A 16,411-nucleotide genomic window follows, 5' to 3' on the forward strand; every position below is an offset into this window, starting at 1 on the left:
AGCCCCTAACTCCAAAAGGACGCTCCAGGGCTTCTCAATGAAGTACTGCACTGATTACCAGACCCTCTGGTAGGTGCACTGGCCCAAAAACAAAGAAACAAAGCAGAACAGACAGCCCAAACCTCTCCAAACCACAGTCAGCATCTGACCTTTGGTTCCCAAGGGTGGAGCCTGTCTTCTGTTTGCTGCAAGGAGAGTGCAGCTCTGGGAAAGACTGAACTCCAAGGTGGGATCTGCCAGAAGTGCACAGGGAGGCAAGCAGAGTCTTTCGTGTAACAGAAAACCTGTGTTGTTGTGTTGAAAAGAAGAGGGCAGCGATTTCTGTCAGATCCTCAGCCTGTGTCCGAACCTGTGGGAGGTGCCGGGATTGCACAGCCCCTCCTCCTAATCCGGCTGAACAGCAGGAGCTCTGATCATCCACTCCCCTCACCTGTCCAGACTGGCTGCGGAGCAGCTGCAGCCACACTGGCCCCAAGCTGCTCACACCGTGCTTCGGTCAGGATAAGCCTGGGCTCTCTACAGCTGTTCCTCTGCTTTGATGAGCTGTCCTCACTAGTGTCTGACACACTTCCACTCTGTGTCCTCACCTCCCCAGCAGGGTCAAGTTCACCCGGCCCTGCCTGCTAACCTCTCCCCTCACCTTACACCGCCTGGGCCCAGTGCTGGCCATACTTCTAGTCTCTGTCTTATCCGGGACCACATCTGTCCCTCATAAGGCTGCAAGCCATGCTAGGTCTCCTCCATCCTCATAGTCCCCAGCAAATGGCTGGGGAGGCCAGCACACAGCAGATGCACAGTCAACGTTCACGCAAGTCCCCGTGGAATCGACCTCTGCACTTTGTGCTTGAACCACTGCACTGATGCAGCGCTCAATGCTGTTTCCAGATTGTCTGCAGACACTGCAAACATTTCCCAATTGTCCTGGCAGCTGCCCTGGTCCAGGCCCAGGACTGATACACTGGCTGCAGCGGTGCTGGCCACCAGGTGGGGATGTTCCGCCTCTGAACCCTGCAAGCTCTGAGCTTGCTCTTCAGGGGTTTCAGAGGAGGGGACATTGCTTCTTCCACTTCAACCGCCAGGCCAGCCTGTTAGCAAACCTCAGACGAGGCTGATGCTCACCCCTTCACTCTTTCCACTCTTGTCACCCATCCAACTCCTGCCACAGCCAGCTAATTTGGTTGCTTTGTGCAAAATAAAGCCTGCAGCAACAGTGACTCAAAATCAAGGGGCAGCATCCGTGCAGCTTCGTGCACTGCCCCAGGGGAGGAAGGAAGCAGTTGCCTTTTTTATAGAATGTATTTGATAACTTCTTTGCTGCACTGTGTCTCTCACCTGAACCACTGCAGTGACCACTGTGCCCTAACCCATCTCTCAACCACTTCAGCGAGCAGATGTAATAAGACTGCAGTGAGCACAGGTGGCCTGGAGTTCAGGGCCCCTACGGCCACCCCTTTGTGAGTACCTGAGTGTAAGGAAGCCACACTCCTCTGTGCTCCCCTACTGTGCAATGAATGGAGGTCCATGAATACCTCCCGCCCTGTGCCCCAGGGCTGCTGTGAGGATGGTGCCCAGTGAATCACCTGCAGAGGGAGCAGGGCTCCATGGGGGACACTGCTGTCACCATGGCTGCAGCTGGGATCAACTATACCCACCCACCCCCGTCCTGCCTCAAAGCTCATTCCCTTCCCCTCTGTGATACTGTGATACATACACAGGTCTGTATACATGCATGCATGCATGCACAAGTGTTCACATGTACACTTAGGAGCTTCATAAAGTTCATGGAAAATCCATCTTTTCTCTTAATTCCATTGACCCCAGATATACATGTGTGTGTGTGTGAAAGGGAGAGAGGATGTTCACGTTTGTGGTGTATATAAAATCTCCCTCGTTACTGGCACAGAGCTTTTAAAACTCCCGGAATTCCCAGAATAATAGGATTTTCTTTTGTCATTTGTAATGTCTTTTCAACTGTACTTGAGTTTATGTCAATGAGGTGACACTGGGCTGGCCCCCTGCATGAACCAGGTGGGTTACCAGAAAGACCAGTCTATGAATAGAAAGTGGGAACGGGAGATGGGCTGGGGCTGTCACGTGGCCATGATGTGCTCCATCACGCCTAATGAAGTGGAACAGCAATAACATTTTCAGCCAGGTTGGAGAGCTTTCTGGTTGGCGAATGTGGCATCCACCTGCCAGGTAGGTGGGTAAGAGGCACAGGGGGCCGGGCCAAACCTTACCCTGTGTACCACTTCCCCTGATGTTCATCCGTCTTCTTCATAAATAAATCAGCCCTCGTAAGAACAGTGCTTCCTGAGTTCTAGGAGTCACTTGATCACATTACTGAGCTCACGGGATCACGGAAAGCTCCAACTGGTCAGGTGTGCAACAGATGCAAAACTTGAGACTGGCATCTCTCGTGGGGGCAGCCTCGTGAGCTCTGAGGCTAACCCCAGCCAGCCAGTGTGAGGAGTGAACGGAATCAGATGCTGAGATGCCTGGCTTCCAGGTGTCAAAAGACTGACTATCAGCATGGGTGAACCCTCGTGCATCTGGTGGCCGAGTGTTCTCAGGGGAGGAAATAATCTCAGCGATTTTTTTCTCCACACAGCCCAAGAGAGCTGGTCACTCCCCTTCTCCATGGCTCCATGACCCCCTCTGCGTAGCCTGGACTCCCTCCTGCTCATGCCACCCTTCCCTAGAGCCCACACAACGCTCCACACACACAGCCCCGCACCTGGGGCTCCCTTGCCTCCAGACTCCCTAGCACAAACGGGAGGCTCTGTTGCTCCCTCAAGGCTTGGCTCCAAAGAAGCTTTTCTTCTGGAGTCCACCTCCTGCCAGACAAAGCTGGCGACATCTCTGCCTGGTGTCACACAAGGCAGCACAGTGTCAGCCTGCACAGCTGCACCCTCGCCAGCTCACGGAACAGGATGAGCGATGGCCGTGCAGCAGTAGCAGTGGTGCTGTGTACCAGGCTCTGTGCTACACTCTGTGTGTAGGTGACCTAATTCCATCCTCCCTGTAATTCCCTTCACACATGGGAAACCAGCCACTGAGAGGGGAAATGTCCCTCTACCCAAAGGCAGAGAGCCAGTCGCCGATCCCTGCAGTCCGGACAGAAGTCGACTCTAACCACCACTCTCCATGCAATCCATGGCACAGGACACACACACGCACACGGCTCTGTGCAATCAATGAACAGACACATGGAGTCTAAGCTCATTGTGCAGAGGAGCCAGCAACCTCAGGGAGGGACATTGAGTGTTCCAGCGCCAAGTCACTTCCTTGTCTTTGTAATTCATTTGTTCATCCACTCCTTCCAGCATTTACTCAGAGCTAACCAGGTGCCAGGAGCCCTTCCAAGCAGTGGAGGTTCAAGAGTGAACCAAACACCTCCTTAGCCTTCTTGCTCCGGAAGCAAAGGGGTTGCCACTGACATGTCAGCAATGTTGGCTGAAATGAATCAGAACTCTATGGAGCAGTTCCCAGGGAAACAGCAATCCTTTGTGGCCATGAAGACTAAAGGGGCATGGGCATGTGGCACAGTCCCTGGGCACACGTGGCAGCAGCATCTACTTTATGATGAAGGAGATGACTAGTCAGACCCAGGAAGATTGCACCAAATACAATGGTGAGCTTGTTTTGCATGCAGCGCCCCGTGCCAGGCCCCATGCGCATACTTCATAGCCTGCCGTCTCCAGTTCCACTTCCTGAGGTTGTGGCCTCATGCTGCGGAGCAGCCTATGAGTGGCCTAATCCTGTTCTGCCAGAGCTGTGACTCATCCTTGGTGAGCCCAGCCTGCCTTCTTCATCCACTGACCACAATCCAATCACTGGTTTTATAGAATGTTTCTATCAATTAAATGAGGCAATGCACACAGAACAGCATACAGGCAACTAGCAAGTGCACCATGCTCACTGGTTGAGAAAAAAGGAACACTGTTAACAACCAAGTTATTTTTACAGATAGGAACGTTAAGGTTCATAAAGGTTAAGCTTGTCTAGAGGCACACAGTAGGCATGGAATTCAAAGCTGGGTCTTTGTTGGCGGCAGTGTTGATTGTCTTTGCAACATGTCAGGATTCCCACCAGTCCCACTATCAAGCAGCAAACACAAGCAGGCCTTCCCACCCATGGACTGTGGTGTGGGAGGAAACCCAGGCTGTGGACATGGAGCTCTAGAAGGCAGAGGTCTTGCTGGGTGTGAGTAGCCATTCTCCACTGGTGCCAGGTGACCATGACCAGGTGCACTGGCAACGCAACCTCGGGGGTGCAGGCAGGTTAAAGGGGACACGAGTGACAAGCATCCCAACAGCACGTGGCTGAGACTCTGCTGATGAAGGAGGTGGTGCCAGCACTGGTTCTGAGACTCCTCTGTGTTCTGGAAGCCTGAGCACGGTAGTAGTGGGCTACCAACAAGCAGAACCACAGGCCACGCCTCCTCTGCCTCCTTGTGTCTCCCAACTGGCTCACAGGAAAGGGAGTAAGAGCATTGACAGATAGTTGCTAATCAGCTCTGCAGCTGGACTTGTGAGTTGCAAAGATGACTTGGAGAGCTGTTCATGATTTTTCAAAGGCCAAAACTGAGTTTCTGATAATTCACAGACGCAAGCCATTTTCCCTTGGAATGCTGAGCTGCACCCCCACAGGCCCATGGCTCTGGCCAAGCTCTGGGGAGATGGGGCCTGAGACATCCTGGAGAAGGAGAGGCCAAATCCATAGAGCTTACCCCACGGGCTGAGCCATTCAAGACCTTTTTATGAGCCCCTCTGAACCCTGCACAGTAACACCAAAGAATCTGAGGCCCTAACGGCAGAGTTGGTTATCCATGGACAAGAGACTGAGAAGAATGATGCAGCACCAGGATATGAACCAGGCCTGCATGGCTGCAAAGTATCTGAGCCTTTCCCAAAACAGTGGAGAATAGCAATGGTCAGGAGCCTGGTGGCCGCCTGTCTGCTTAGCCATCCATCTGTCCAATGGCCTTGCTAGGTCAGGCCTGGAGAGCATCCAGGGGCTGGCATCAAGGTCCTTCCAGGCCCTACTGACCCATGCATGCTCTAGTGTTGCTCCCTCGCTGCCTGTCCATCCCTGCACTTAACCTGTGTGTGATATCCCTGTCGCTCCCCGTCTTCGTGGAGGAAAGACACAGGACCCTGCGCTGTTCTTTTGCCTGCTCGGCCCTCCCCGGGTTTGCTGCTGGTTCTTCCCGGGTTGGCTGCCGTCCCTCCACCTCCGTGGAAGGGCGGTTCCCCCTGGCCACCTTCCCCACTTCCGCAGGGGAGCGGCACACCGCCGGCCGGCTCTCTCGGGGGCTGCACAGGTGTTCCTTCAGATAGATGTTCCTGGTGCATGTTGTCTCTCTCCTCCTTTATAGTCCTCTTCCACCAATCCCAACTCTGCTACCCACACGCCGAGTACGCTGCTCTCCTCCAATCAGGAGTAGGTCCTACAGTTTATTGGTTGAACTGGAGGCAGCTGTGTAGAAGCTGTTTCTCCCTTCTCAGCGCCATATTGTGGGAGAGCAGATGCATAGAATAAGTCTTAATTCCAGTAACTTAGTCTAGTCCGAGTTGCTCCCCACAATCCCCACCAGCAAGTCCTGCCCATTCTTCCAGACTTGTGGCAAATGGCTCAGCCCCACAGACCCGTCCCTAATGCCTGCTGTTCTGAGTGCCCAGCACCCCACGTCTCTGCATCCTGCTTTGTCACGGGGAACTGCTGTATCCAATGGGGCAGTTAGCTTTTCTAACTTGATAATGAAGTTGAAGGAGGGGTCCTCTACCCTGGCTGCAGGTAATACTGGTCTGGGAGCTCCAGATGAAAGCACCAGTCCCTGAGCTCCAACCCCAGATATTCTGGTCAGCCAGTGTGGGTGTCCAGGCCCCAGGCAAATGTGTCTAAGTCTCCAGGATAATTCCCTTGGGCAGCAAGGGCTGAGAAACACTGGTTTAAAAGGCAGAGGTGTCTGCTGGCTATGAGATTCTGAGTCCTGCTTCTATCATTGATTGGCTGTGTCACTGACCCCAAGACACCAGACTTCTTTCCAACCTCAGTTTGCCTCTTGATGTAAGGATGAGAGTGTGCACCCAGACTGTCCAACACAGTGGGATGTGCCAGGACTCCAGAGGATGTAGGTTTCAGCAGTATGCACTGGTCAAACATTTGAACCTATGAACCTATGATTGAATCTATCCTCCCTGCTACACCCGAGGCCACCTGGGCACAGGTGCAGGGTGCTGCCACCCACAGTGAGGAGCTCATAGTCAGTGGTTTATAAATGTTTCTTCAGTGCATGGATAATGGACAAATAAATAAAGGAAGTATATGTTCCAAGGTAACAGAAGTTTGATAATGCATTTAGGTTTTCAAACATACCCAGCAGAGAACAATGTACACTAAGAGACACCTACTGAGATGTAAGAACACTTCTTCAGTGTGAGATCTTGGGTGAGGTTCCAGTCTTGTCTTTTTACCCCTGATTTGTACAGCAGCAAGCAGTCTGCTTGGCATCACTACCACTATGCATTCAGAACTCAGGGCCCACGCTTTCTTACCTGCAGCTCTGAGCACAACTGGGAGAGTGTTTCTTCCACAGCAAGGGCCTCTAGGGAGAAATAAAACACAATACCATGCCAAATGAGTGCACAGTGAAATGAAGGAGTGGATAATTAATAACACCTAGGTTTCAAGTTAGCATTAAAGTCACATGTCGCTCCTCCTTGGGCTCGCGGGAGAACGACACCGGACCGGACGCTGTTGTTTAAGCAAATGACTCTGCGTTGTGCGCTCAAGCCCGCTCCTGTGCTAACCGCATTCTAACCGCATTCCACTTGGTGTGTGTCTGCATTCTTGTTATTCTTTGGGCACTTGGTATGAGATGTCTGTGGCGCCTCGCGGCGCATAAGCGAATCCCCCCGCGCAGCTTCTATCTCGCCTTTATTGTCCTCTCCCACCAATCCGTGCTCTGCTGCCCACGTGCTGAGCACGCCACTTTCTTCCAATCAGAGGTTGGGTCAGCTCCTGTAGCTCGTTAGTCAAATTGATGAAGCAGCAGAAGCCGCTGTGTAGAACTTGTTTACTCCCTCTCAGCGCCATGTTGTGGGGGCCGGGCCCTGCTTCCCACAGTAACAGAGACAAATACATTTGCTGAGGACTCTCCTTATCTCTATTCTGACTGCCTAAAGGGACCATGCTTAGAGAATACATGTAATTTGAAGCCATACCTTGGGTACTAGATAAAGGCTAACACTGTCTCATGAATGCGTTTTTGAGAAACAGTAGATCCCTACATCAACCCTGCACTTTTTGTGCCCAAAGTGCGTCCATGTTTATTTGTGCTTTCATTGGTACACCCAGATATACACACACACAGATACACCCGGACCACAGTTACAGGCTATGGATTTGTGTCTCCATCGTAGAGATGAAAACCAGAAACCCTGGGAAGTACAGTGGCAGGGCTGAGCCTCCTACAAGGTCCATTGATTCCAACACTAATGAACATCATAACTTTCCATGCCACCAACAGTGCAACCTGTGACTGCACTATCTTCACAGCAGGAACCAGTACCCTGTGATTTAATAGTCATCGTCCTGCCCACATTTAAACTTTCCCCAGTTCCGTGATGCTGAGGTTGGTTGACTGCACAAGGCTGTGGTATGAGGGTTTTTTTTTTCTAGATTTATTTATTTATTTGAAAGTCAGTGTTACAGAAAGAGAGGGAGAGGCAGAGAGAGAGACACAGAGAGAGAGAGAGAGAGACAGAGCTCTTCCATCTACTGGTTCACTTCTCAGATAACTGTAAGAACCAGGGTTTAGTCAGGCTGACACCAAGAGCCAGGAGCCAGAAGCTGCATCTGGGTCTCCCACATGTCTGGCAGGGGCCCACACAGTTGGGTCATTTCCCATTGCTTTTCACAGGCCACTAGCAGGGAGTTGGACCAGAAGGAGAGCAGTTGGAACATGAACAGTCACCCATACAGGATGCCAGAATCACAGGCAGACGCTTCACCTGCTGAACCATAACACTGGCCCCTGTGGTAGGAGATTTAATGAGAGCATTGTTTTCCAAGTGCAGATGCGCAATCTTGTACACCATAGGGTCCTAGCTGATGACCTTATTAGCATGTACCTCCTCTCTGGACTGCTGACCTCAGGTACGGAAACCTCACGAGACCCAACAGACTTTTGTTATAGTCAGCGTGGCTGTGTCCTCAGCATCTAGTACAATGTCTGACTCCATAGTAAATGCTCAATAAAATATGATTCCAAAATATGATGAGTGAGTGAAAACAAATTAATTCAGTTCCTTTGGGTATTTTATATATGGAGAGAGAGAGAGAGAGAGAGAGAGATCCTAAACAACCTTCATTACACCTTGAGTAATTTAAAGGGGTTCTGATTAAGTGCCTGTCTTGGGGTTTTCTTCTCTTGGAAGCCACCCTCCATGCCACTCTGGCTGGAGGTCCTTGATTCTTTTTTTATTTTTTAAGATTTATTTTATTTATTTGAAAGAGTTACAGAAAGAGGTAGAGATAGAGAGAAAGGTCTTCCATCCGCTGGTTCACTCCCCAGATGGCCGGAGCTGCACTGATCCAAAGCCTGAAGCCAGGAGCTTCTTCAGGGTCTCCCACATGGGTGCAGGGGCCCAAGCACTTGGGCCATCTTCCACTGCTATCCCATGCAATAGCAGAGAGCTGGATTGGAAGAGGAGTAGCTGAGACTAGAACCGGTGCCCATATGGGATGCCAGCACTTCAGGCCAGGGCTTTAACCCGCTGCACTGCAGTGCCAGCCCCTGGAGGTCCTTGATTCTAATAAATACTTTTAAATCTCTTTGCTGTCCACTCGGAAATTCTTCTTCCATGTGAGACAAAGAACTGAGGTAACAATAATTTCTCTGCTGCCGCTTTCCCATAACATTTTTTGGTGCCATGACTTGGACTGCAACTCCAACGTGATGTGGATCCAACGTCATCATCCCGTCAGACTGGTGACAATTGCCCCCAATTTGCCGGAGGGTTTCTAGGCAAGAATCTAGGCCCAGTAATTTCAGATGCTATTGAATGCATATGAATTAATCCACATGATGACTTCTTAAGATACCTCCGGACCTGACTCCTCATCCTTGAGACTGGTTTGAGTGACAGCCTCTCTGTTAGACATGTCCAGTATTGGCTCTTGGTTTTACAGTATAAGGTTGTTGTCTCTTTGCAGGGTCTCCAGTTTTTCTCTACCCTGCCCCTCCGTGGGCTCCTACAGGAGCCTCCTTGTAGTCACTGCCCTATCACCTATCAGATTCTCCTTAGAAATCTGGATGTTTTTTCTTCTTAAAACCTAACAATAGTGAGCAATCTCCAGTGGGCTTCCTGTCCCTGGCGCATGGGTCCCTAGCCTACAGTAACCCTTGAGACCCATCTCACAGCTGCTAACCTTTTGTTTCAGAGGCAATCCCAAGTAGCTGATGCTGACTAGGCATCAGTGGCCTAAGGGATTTTTTCTTTGAGTAAAAGGAAAACTAGAATCTAAAATGACATCTTTGGTAAATAGCATTTGATATAAATGTAACTTTGGCCTTAATTCAGATAGAGGTATGATATAATGTCAGGATCTTCAGTCATCTAGGTGTAATCGCTAAATGTAAATCGGGTAAAGCAAATGAGATAAATGTGTTTAAATGTAAACTTTGGTTAACACCTTATATACTATGGAGAAACTATTTGATTTTGTTTAATAAGTATGTTTTCATAAACTGTATGAAAAATAGTTCAACACTGCTTTTAACTCAGACTGAAATTTGATGTGTTACCTTATTTTAAAAATGTTGTCTTAATTCAGAGATTTTTAACAGGTTATTTCAAAATGTAAATCAAGGAAATTGGCAGATGGAAAACATCACAAGTACAGAAAAAGTGTTCTTGGTAAGGAACGTTAAGAAGGAAAGAGGGTTTTTTTAAACAAAAACAAACAGTTTTTGTTTTTGTGTTTTTTTTTTTTTAATAAAGAATGGACATGGTTTGTAAGAATTACTTATCCTGATGGCTAGTTTACTCTAGACTGGAATGGAAATGATAGGATGTTTCAAGTAAGTTGAGGAAGGTGTGTGGAAGCGCAGAAGGTTATGAAAGAAATAAATTTTTGGATACAAAAGCTGTTAATCTATTTTTCTCTGACATCAAATTAGAATCTGATCTGTTAAAGCAATAAGGTTTTTGCAATTCGTATATGTTAGTAAATATTCTAAAATAATGTTAAAAATCAGTTTTAAAAAAAAAAAAACTGTAGCATCTCCTTTTAATAGTTTTGTATAATTGGTGACTCTGTCCGTTTTCTAACTAGCTCCAGTAAGCTATTTTCTCTTCCCTAGTTCTGACTCTGTTAAAATTGTTGCAAGTTATGGGATAATTCCGTGTGCTGACTAATTTAAATTTTATTCACTTAATTCTTAGGATAACCAAAGACAGATCTTGAGTTCTGCTGAAGTTATCAGTTGTGTTCTCTTAATGTCTCTGTTAAATTCTAGTTGCTTAAAAACAAAACAGCTGAATCTTTTATGAAGAGCTATGGGTTGTTTAAATATGTGCTTATTTTAAAGCATTTGAGTAATCATTTTGTATCAATGACCAAATTTGGTCCATATTATGTCATTATGATAATGTAAAATGCTACTGATACAAATGTCAAACTCTAATGATCATGTGTTGTTATCAGACATGATGATTATCTTAATGAAAAAGGCCCAATGTTTGATAAAATCTTACGGGTGCTTTCAAAAATACTGTGTGGAATAGCGAGTACCTATTCTTGTTGGTTACTGAGTTTATAATTTTAAACATGGCTATTTACAGCCTTTGTCATCCACAGTTCTGTATTCTCCAAACCTTAAAAATCAGATTCACTGCTCATGAAGTTCAAACGTCGTTGGTTCTGTGTTTAAATGTGTCCTTTCAGATTCCAAAGGACCTGTTTTTCCCTGACCGCTATTGTGCTCAATGCTCTGGCACAGTTCTGCTAGCAGATAGAGGCAATAATGTTTTACAGGTTCCAACTTAGATGTGGTTAATTCAGATTACTAAGGGCAGAAGGAAATTCTAATTGGTTGATGGTAATAAAAAAGAACAGCTAAAGATTTTAGAAAACTGTTACTGAAGCTGCTCTTTTGCTCTATCTTGTATGTTAAGCTACACATGTGCACATATTGTATGTCTACATGAGAAAATTTAAGAGTTCTGTTTTCATTGGCTTATAGATAAAATATCATTCTTAAATTCAAACTGGCTGGAGGCCCTATATTCTAATAAATACTTTTAAATCTCCAAATAAAAAGTGCCTGTCTTTATTGCACTGCATGACTGGAGCCTTAAAAAGCTGCAGTGTTGCATGGCTGAAGGAGAGCTGAGGAGCAGAGGACGTGGTCGGGACTCCAGAGCTGCTGAGGGTGGCGGGGAAGATGGCTCCAGAGCTCAGTGCACCACTGCTAACACTGCCCTGCCTCCTTCACTACCCGCCAGCGAGTGTGTATGTGACCTCTGCGGGGACTCTGCTCTCAAAGACCCTAAGTCTAGTGGGGAGGTGAAACATGCAAATGCGTCATTATTATGTGATGTGTTCAGTGCAGGAATAGACACTGTACAGGGCCAGAGACATCAGCAAAACCTGAGTGTCCCAGCTGCTGAGATCTAGGGGTATAGGAAGGGAAGTCCAGGTACCCAGCAGGTGTCCAGTGTTGAAACAGGTGCTAAACTTGAAGACTAGGCTGAGAACCTGGCCTCTGTTGTTACAGGCAAAGGAGGTTCCTTAGTGGACTGAGAACCATAACATATCACCTGTTACAACACAAGAGTAATGTGGCAGAAAGATCCCAGTCCCAAGGGACAAGTGCAGGGTGCCTGAGCTCCCGTCTCAGCTCTGCAACACCTTGCTGTGTGCCCTGAGAATTCCTGTGACCTTTCTAAGCCCCACTTTGCTTTTCTGTGAGGATTTATTTATTTGAAAATCAGAGTTACAGAGATAGAGGGCAACACAGGAAGAGGAGAGAGAGAGAGAGAACTTCCCTCCACTGGTTCACTCTCCCAGATGGCCGCAACAGCCAGGGCTGAGCCAGGCTGAAGCCAGGAGCCAGAAGCTTCATGCTGGTCCCCCATGAAAGTGGTAGCAGCCCAAGCACTTGGGAAATCTGCTGCTGCTTTTCCCAGGCCATTAGGAAGGAGCTGGATCAGAAGTGGAGCAGCCAGGACTTGAACCTGTGGTAGCAGCTTTACCCACTATGCCACAGTGCCAAACCCCAAGCCTCACTTTCATCACTGTCAGTCAAGAGAGATTCAAGCCCAGTGGTCTCCCTGACATGTAATCTATGGAAAATCCATGTGCAATAATCAATCTGTCCCTGGACAACCAAACAGGAGAGATACTTAGAGGTTTCTTCACTCACTCAGAGTAAGCAAATCTATCTATCTATCTATCTATCTATCCATCTATCTATGCATCCATCTCTTTATTAGAGCATTTACAAGCCCTCTTACAAGTAACATTCCGTAATTACACCCCAATTAAGAAAAGTTTATAACAAAAGTGCTCACCCCTCCCAAGTGACTTAATATTTCGTGCCATGTGTTCCAGGTGTAAAATCCGTTCAGCAAATGCTTGATGAATAACTGCAGGATTGAACGACGTGCCTTGAGGCGCCCGTCTCTTCTGACTGCATCTGCACTTCCACAACTCTCTCCTGCTAGGGTGTCAGAGCACAGCAAACCCTGCCTGAACTCAGGGTTGTCACCGTGACACTCACAGAAGCAAGCCAGTCTTTCTGAAGCCAGAGTTCCCAGCAAGAATGACCCGTCCCCATGCCCTTACCCAGCTCCATGTGAGGCAGCTCTGGGATGTCCCTCATGATGGCCAGAAAGTAGAGGCGGAGTCCCCGGTAGGCGTGTAGGAGCAGGAGGCACAGGTCCCGGTGCCACTTGTGTGCATGCTGCATGCAGTTCTCGGAGGGCACGTAGAAGCTCCCCTGTGGGCGTGAGACAGAAAGCACAGCTGAGGAATACCGTGCCTGGCCCAGGCAGCACAGGGCTCCCAGCCTCTGCCGCCCGCCAGTGCCGGCATTCAGGGAAGCAGGCCCGATCTTTAGAAAACCGGCAAGTAAAGATTCCAGGAGGAGACTTCTGAGACTGAGCCTCCTCTTTATCCCTCCTCCATGTGGGAGAAACATCGATGTCACGCTTCCATCTTACCACGTTCAACTTAAAAAAACAAAAAGCAACACAAGTTACCTATCCCACCTTTCTGGGTGGCTTTTTTGTTTTATCATGAGCAAGCCAGACAGGATAAAGGACTGCAAATCAGGTCTTTTGATGGGTTTTATCCCCACCTTGTAACTGAAGGTCAATCTCATTGTCAAGCTTTTTTTTTTTTCCCCAAAAATTGTGCTTAAAAACCCTACTATAGGCTGGCGCTGCAGCTCACTAGGTTACTCCTCTGCCTGTGGCGCTGGCACCCCAGGTTCTAGTCCCAGTTGGGGCACCGGTTCTGTCTCGGTTGCCCCTCTTCCGGTCCAGCTCTCTGCTGTGGCCGGGAGTGCAATGGAGGATGGCCCAAGTGCTTGGGCCCTGCACCTGCATGGGAGACCAGGAGGAAGCACCTGGCTCCTGGCTTTGGCTCGGTGTAGCACGCCAGCAATAGCAGCCATTGGGGGGGTGAACCAACAGAAGGAAGACCTTTCTCTCTGTCTCCCTCTCTCACTAACTCTGCCTGTCAAAAAAAAAAAAAAAAAAAAAAACACTACTACTGGCTACTCTGGGGTTTTGCCTCCCTTGGAATCCCCCTCCATGCTGCTCTGGCTGGAGGTCTTTGACTCTAATAAATCTGGCTTTTAAATCTCAAAAAAAAAAAAAAAAAACCACCCAGCAATAATGATAATAAACGACAATGAGGAGAATGAAGATGATGGTGGTGTTGACCTCCCAGGTTTGTGACAACTGAGAGGCCTCCCCCACCAGTCCAGGCTGCACAATAAGAGGAGGCCCTCAAGATGGACAGAGCTGGGTATCTTTTCATAAGGAGATAAGGACCCTAGAGAGGTCCTTGGAGCCTGCGATTGAGGGGTAGGCACTGCCGAAAAGAAGGAAATATGTCGTAAAATCAGAAGAAATCGTGAAGTTAAATCAAAGGCTCTGGATGTGAGCTTGCAGTGTGGGCGCATGCTGCACATTGCTTTGTCTGTAGATGGAAGTGCTTTGAACTGCTGGAATTACCAACTGATCCGGCCAACAAAGACTGGGCCTGGATGAAAAGGAAGGAACAGAAACTCCAGAGTTCCTTACTGAGTGGAGAAGGGCATCCTGGGACGAATTCCAGGAAGAATTTGCTCTGAGAGCAGGAGGATCCAGTGTGCTGGACGCCTCAGTGAAGTCAGGGCCTGCAGGTCCAGATGCTGCCCACACAGCCATGATGGGAGGAAGCAGTGGCCCTCATGCTCCCATGCTGCCTTGCCTGTCCTGCTGGAAGAACCCAGGCAAGGACTGTGATTTTGTGCATTGGTGGGTGTGCTGGAATCTGGGGCAGCCCCCTCCTCACTTCGTCTCCTTTCTCCTTGCTGCCATCTAAAAGGGTTGAATTCAGCCAGTGGAGACAGCAAAGGTCTGATGGTGGTCAACACCCATCTGAACTTCAGCTGTGCTCCCGATGGTGTGTGCACACAGGCAGTGATGGGAGTAACTACACCCAGTCTAATTCAAGGTGCCACACAGAAGGAAACCTGGATGGAAACCTGAGGTGTGCTGTCTCCCAGATCTGAGACTGTCTTAGGTTAATTCTCTAGGAAAGGGATTCTAAGGTTACTGGTGATGCTCTCAGGGGCAATAGCATGGGGTCTCAATGGGAGGCTTTGTCCATGCTGTAGGTGTGTAGGGCCTGCAGAGATGCCTGACCTCAGGGCAAGGGCCAGGTCTTGTACCCCTGCATTGCCCTTGGGTGAGAGGCGCTAGACTGGACAATATCCAGACCTGGATATGAGTTACTGTTGGCCCCCACCATCTCGGCAGTGTGAGGAAGGAGTGGATGGCACAAGGTGGGGTCTGAGCAGCATGCCTGAGGCCTCGGAGAGACCCTCTGCAGCAACATCCACTCCCGAGGCTCTCACCCTCGCCTGAAGCACAGAATGTCAGCTCCTTCTGATGTGGACGTAAGAAAGACATTCAGCCGTTTGGAGCCAGAAGACTTACCTGTTTCATAACCAGAAAACTCAGCCAACCAGAACTTCTGTATTTACCCAGCATTCAGCGTAATGTATCTATTCCAATTTCTTATATTTCCTGTTACAGTGAGGGCAAATTCAGAGAAGCCAATTCAGCTGTGCAATGGCGACAGAGCTTACGCACAGCAGGGTGCATGCCAGACGCCCCAGGTGCATGGAGAGAGAAGGGACCACTGCTGGTGAAGCATCTGGACGGTCCTACTACTCTTGACCTCACTCCATCTTCAGAAAGAGCCATAAAGGGCAGCTCCTCTAATGCCGCTTTTCAAAACAGCATATAAATGCAGTAAAAAGGAAAAATTCTCGATTATCACCAGAGGAAGTACAAATCACCCTATTCTCCAGAGTCCAATAATTTCTTGAAGAATTTTTAGTATATTTCCTTATGCATGTGTGTCTGTGTGTATGTGCACTTATCACATGTGTGTATGTCCTGAATTCACTGAGCATTTCTCTGTTCCTTATTCTTATCAGTCTATATGTCTTAGAGTTCTTTCAGATCTGACTAAACTCCCGTTCCATTCCACAGACCACAGAATGTGACTCAGAGAACTGAGTGACTTGTTCAGGGCCACTCTGCAAGCCAGCAGCAGAGATGGTTCCCACAATTCTGGCACGAAACCGAGGCAGCCCTCCTCTGCATTGCACACGTGCCCCTGAAATCCACGTCTGGCAGGCAACAGATGCTCGACAAAGGACCGCTTACTTTGGCAGAGGCATTAATTTAAGTCTTGCAGCGTCTCTATCAGCTGTGACTAAGCAGGAATGACTGCAGAAAGGGGCAACTAACAAAGGCATAAAATCCAGAAAGTACAAGGGCATGGTGGGTTCACTGCAAGCGGCCCCCAGAATCCTGTTTCCTGGTCCTGCTACCTGCTCCCAACTCCATTTCTTCTTCAGGAACTACTCAAGAAAGTAAGGAATCTATGATGTCAGTTATTTGTAAGACTCCCAACATCAAATGAAGTTTTCAGGAAAAATATAAAGGAAATTTTGCAGAATCTTCATAGGACTAATCCAATAAGATTATTGAGATAAGAAGACAAAACCCTAACACAAAGAGAAACCCTGAAAAATACACGCGTGGCTAGCGATTATTCTAAACAAAATGAACCAAGACACAGCCCCTCTTCTGCATACATTATTCAACAGAAC

General features: G+C 48.4%; 1 protein-coding gene across 4 annotated transcripts in view; it reads right to left on the reverse strand.

Annotated features, from left to right (window-relative positions):
* The window catches only part of FAM135B (family with sequence similarity 135 member B), a 369,646-nt gene that overhangs the window by 49,478 nt on the left and 303,757 nt on the right, over positions 1–16,411 (reverse strand). For all 4 annotated transcript variants that reach the window (XM_070075533.2, XM_070075534.2, XM_089335756.1 and 1 more), the window contains exons 8-9: positions 12,859–13,012; positions 6,561–6,610 (exon numbers count right to left, since the gene is read on the reverse strand). In XM_070075533.2, the coding sequence (XP_069931634.2) occupies positions 6,561–6,610; positions 12,859–13,012 (204 nt within the window). The remainder of the gene's footprint in view (positions 1–6,560; positions 6,611–12,858; positions 13,013–16,411) is intronic.

This window comes from Oryctolagus cuniculus, chromosome 6, assembly GCF_051225735.1.
Source record: "Oryctolagus cuniculus isolate XC-2025 breed Fujian yellow rabbit chromosome 6, ASM5122573v1, whole genome shotgun sequence".
Classification (NCBI taxonomy): Eukaryota; Metazoa; Chordata; class Mammalia; order Lagomorpha; family Leporidae; genus Oryctolagus; species Oryctolagus cuniculus.